Below are 4,398 nucleotides of genomic sequence, written 5' to 3' on the forward strand. Positions count from 1 at the left end.
CAGAAGGGTCTAACATAGGCCCACCCGCTATTATACCAATCGTTACTGAATCAGTTTCCGCGTCTGTCCTTTTGATTTTTTTTGCTCAACCGCAAGGCTGCAATTTTCGAGATATTTCTACTCGATGAGTAATAGTACTTCGACATTCTGAATTGATATGAAAAATTATGTTTAGTAGGGGAAATTTTTTTGAATCCCCTCTCGTCAAACTATTTCAAAGGAAACTGAATCTAAATATGTTGAAAAATTATAGTTTTCAATATTTGATGGTGAAAATTGCTTGATAATAGTAAATTGAGAAAAGAAATCAAGCTTACGGAATTTGGACCACGTAGTTGTATTTTTCAGGATTATCTGGAAATGTAAACCCTTATATGCCCAAAAAGACTTCCTTGCTAATGTTTTATAATCAAAAATATGGTCATGAGCGTAATTTGACACAAAAATTAAGTGGACTAAATTTGGATCACATAGATATATTCCTTGGACCCCACTTCATATAAGGTGAGGTAGCCCTTCAGAAAATGTTTAGTTCAAAATAGCCAAGTCCAAAGTAGCCAAGTTAGTAAAAAAATTAACAGTAGGGAATTTGAATTATATAGATCTGTTTTTTGGGACCCCACCATATATAGGGACTATCATGAAAAGCAATTTCTTATAAGGAGTTTAACTTCGTCTTTTTTATTACAGAATATGAAATATAGAAATATTTTAATTTTGCCAAATTGGAATGACGTCATTTGGGCATCCTCCTATAAGCGAACTTTCAAGAGAGGTATGTTTTTGCATGGAAGTTATGTGCTAATTCCTATTTTTTATTACCAAAATACTAGGCGAAGAGATATAGGGTATCTAAAGGCGGCCTTGCCCGACTATGGTGTTCATTTTTGTTTTCTTTTTGAAAAAGTGCACGGAACCGAGAAAGCAGTGAAACGCTTATCGAAAAGCAAAAGATCTTTTCCGGCCAAAAAAATTACTTCTACTCCTTCTCATCGTACACATCACTGGCCACTTAAACCAATAATTCTTCACTCAGCTGCCTCCGGCATTTGCATTTACCTTTAGTTACTTTACTCAGCAATCAATTATTTAGATGTAGCAATAAAATGTATGTAAGATGAGCCCTTCTGCTCCCTTAACTTCATTTCCTCTGATGTGTTGGCCATACATCTGTATAGAGAAAGTAACCAGTTTCCTGCATTGAAATAATAGACTATATCAACCTAATCAAAATTAAGAAATAGATCAGTTAATCCGCCATAATGCCCCGATATGCTTGGTAATAGGCGCTTAATTCGTCCATTGGCCAAATGTTCTTTAAAATACCTACTGAAAAGCAGCTCCCTCGAGAACTCTTTAGGGAATAGAATTAATCGTAATCTGTTTAATGAAACGCCCAGTTTTTTGTTTTATTTCAGTTCTCTTCTTTTCTTTTTTTTTTTTGAACACAATATTTAAAGGGATGTTAAATGATGAGCAATTAAAAATAAAACAAATTGAACGAAAGGGAAAAAAGGAACGAAGAAAAGCGAGCCTATTCACTGGCAATAAATTCTAGATACTGCTGCTTTGGGAGTCCAATTTTTCAGTATCTTCTACGTTGTCAGCATTTATTTCTTTAATAGGTTTTTTAAAATGTTTTTCGATTTCGCGGCAAAGTTGCATTGTCTTGTTACTATGTATTAGATTAATTGCGATAACTTGCTTACCAAATCGCCCCGTTCGACCGATACGATGTAAATATGTGTCACAATCAGCAGTACCTTTAGCATTGATAGGCAAGTCGAAGTTCACCACAATCGTAACCTGCTCTACATCAATACCGCGGGATAACACGTTCGTAGTGATCAGAACTTTCTCGATACCCACACGGAAACGATCAAGTGCTATTAAGCGCTGCTCGACTGTCAGCTCGCCAGTTAGTAGAGCTACTGCATGCCCATCAAGCATCATTTTTCCAGCCAACCAGACAGCCATTTTGCGGGAATGACAGAATATAATTGCCTGACCAATTACAATGCTGCCATAGATAATCTCTATGGCTTTATACTTGTCTTCTGGGGAACTGCAGCGTACATAATATTGTTTGATGTTATCCAATGTCTCTTCTTCCCTCCTAAGTCGTATTATATTAGGTGATGGGACAATATATTGAGCAAAATCCATTAGTTCTTGCTCGTAAGTGGCCGAGAAGAGTAGCATTTGGCATTTTCGAGAGAGCTGCTTGCGAATGCGAATGCATTGATCGTGATGACCTTGAGTTCCTATCATAATATCAGCTTCATCTAAAACGAAAACCTTGATTCTCGTCAAATCGAAAATACGAAATTTCAAACACCAATCCACCAACTTTGCTGGAGTGCCAATGATAATGTGTTCACTTAGCTGAGCGTGGGAAGATATATTTTCCCCGCGAACTGCAAGGTTTATATTTATATTCGGTAGAAATTGTCCTAACTTTGCAGTTGCTTCGCCTATCTGAACCGCCAATTCATATGTCGGTGACAAGCATATCACTTGGGGATATTTTAAAGTCGTATCTACGCGACTTACCATTGTTATGACAAATGCCGCTGTTTTGCCCGTACCCGATTGACTTTGTGCTATTAAATTTTGAGGGGGATCAGCGAGTAAAATGGGCAGAGCTGTCTCTTGAATTTTGGAAGGTGCGTTAAAGCCCATTGCGTAAATGCCTTTAAGTATTTCAGGTTTCAAATGCAATCTCTCGAAACTTTTCACTGAATGTAATGGAGAATCTGGATCTTGCAGCTGCACTTCTAAATCCAACTGCGATTCAACTAAGCCTTTTCGTATAATCTTCAACATTAAATTAGTATCCGCAGGATTTGGACAATCATCTTCGTTGTCTTCTTCTGCACAATAATCGTCGTTGTAAGTTTCCACATCGCTGTCCAATCCATTTGCTTGATATTTCGATGTTTTATGCACATTCATTTTTCAAGACACCGCAAACTGTTAAGATTATGCTGAGTAATACTTTTTAGTAAATAGCGGAAGACACGGCGTTATTTTAAAAACTTGAAAGCAAAAGACAAGAAGTGAATAGAAAAGTAAGTCAATATTAAAGACACTGAAACCGTTTAGAAAATTCATCTGACTTTTGTTACCCTTATTGTCTTTTTTTCACCTCGCTATGCGTAGCCTACCGCCATATACTGAGGAAATTGAAAAAATCATCAAATACAAGCGCATCACCTTTTAATCATTTTACATGGCTTGCTATTACGTACTTTTGATGGGCAGGGAAAGAAAGAGACAAATCGAATCTAATCTTTATGTTGATGAAGAAATACACGATTAAAATATAGTCTCCGGAATGTGTTTCCACTGCTTATGAGTATTTGGCCTTCCTAATACCTCCCTTTCGTACTTATAATAACAGTCGCATGGGCGTTACTAGCGAAATTACAGTACGTCATGCTCGCGATGTAATGAACCTAAGGAAAAAATAGTTAAAAAGCATAGTCGAGCAAGGCTTACATCGCCTGAGGCGCTTTCCAATTTGTTTTTGTGATAAAATATCAGAGGTTTCCCCTGCCACTTTAAAGCCAATTTTTCATGGGAGCCTTGTCATGGCAGGAGTACCCTTATAGCGTTCGAGATCCCAAAAATAGTCTTACGTGGTAGAAACGGTTACATTAGAACGGGTTCAAAAAATTGACCAACACGATCCAATGTTTTTGCACAAATGAAGAATGCGGAAATATTATTATTAAGCGATTTTTGTCGCGAAATTGTAAAAATTGACATATTTTCTCTTATAACGATTTATCAAATGCTGGAAAAGTTGTTCCGATCTGAACCATTTTTAGCATCATTCGTCTCTGGGTCAAAACACACCGGTACACTAAATTTGATCCAAATATCTCCAATATTTGGTGTAGGCTGAGAACAACAATACAAGCGCGGATGGACGGACATATTTATATCGACCCTAAAAATGATTCTGAATTTTTTGGTGTAATAAAAGGCGGCTCTACTTCAAGCCCCTCTTAATACAATCCGTAGCACAAGCGGTTTAGAATATCGTCAAAATATCTCGAAAATTGAAAAGTCCAGGTTGAGCAAACAAAGCCATATAAGGACAACCATATGGCGGACACAAAGATGAAGAGACGAACTGAAATCCCTTAAGAAAATAAATCTGATCGATCAGTATAGTGAAAGATTTATTTATATCAAGTTCTTTTAACAGTTACATATATCCGCGCAAACTTAACATGCACTATAGTACAGCGGCTATGTAGAGCGTAATGAATACAATTTCGATTGTGAGAATGAGAAATTGCAACGATTATCTCTTGTTCGTATATTTTGTACAAACTCTGGTATTAGCTTTTAAGCATACGCACATACGTACATACATATAACTCGAGA

General features: G+C 36.8%; 1 protein-coding gene across 1 annotated transcript; it reads right to left on the minus strand.

The window, feature by feature from the left end:
* Positions 1–1,554: 1,554 nt before the first annotated feature.
* On the minus strand, positions 1,555–2,955 carry LOC119635825 (DEAD-box helicase Dbp80-like). The gene has a single exon (XM_038030833.1). It carries the CDS (start codon positions 2,953–2,955, stop codon positions 1,555–1,557), a length of 1,401 nt encoding a protein of 466 aa, XP_037886761.1.
* Between the last annotated feature and the right edge of the window lie 1,443 nt (positions 2,956–4,398).

This window comes from Glossina fuscipes, unplaced genomic scaffold (assembly GCF_014805625.2).
Source record: "Glossina fuscipes isolate IAEA_lab_2018 unplaced genomic scaffold, Yale_Gfus_2 27, whole genome shotgun sequence".
NCBI lineage: Eukaryota > Metazoa > Arthropoda > Insecta > Diptera > Glossinidae > Glossina > Glossina fuscipes.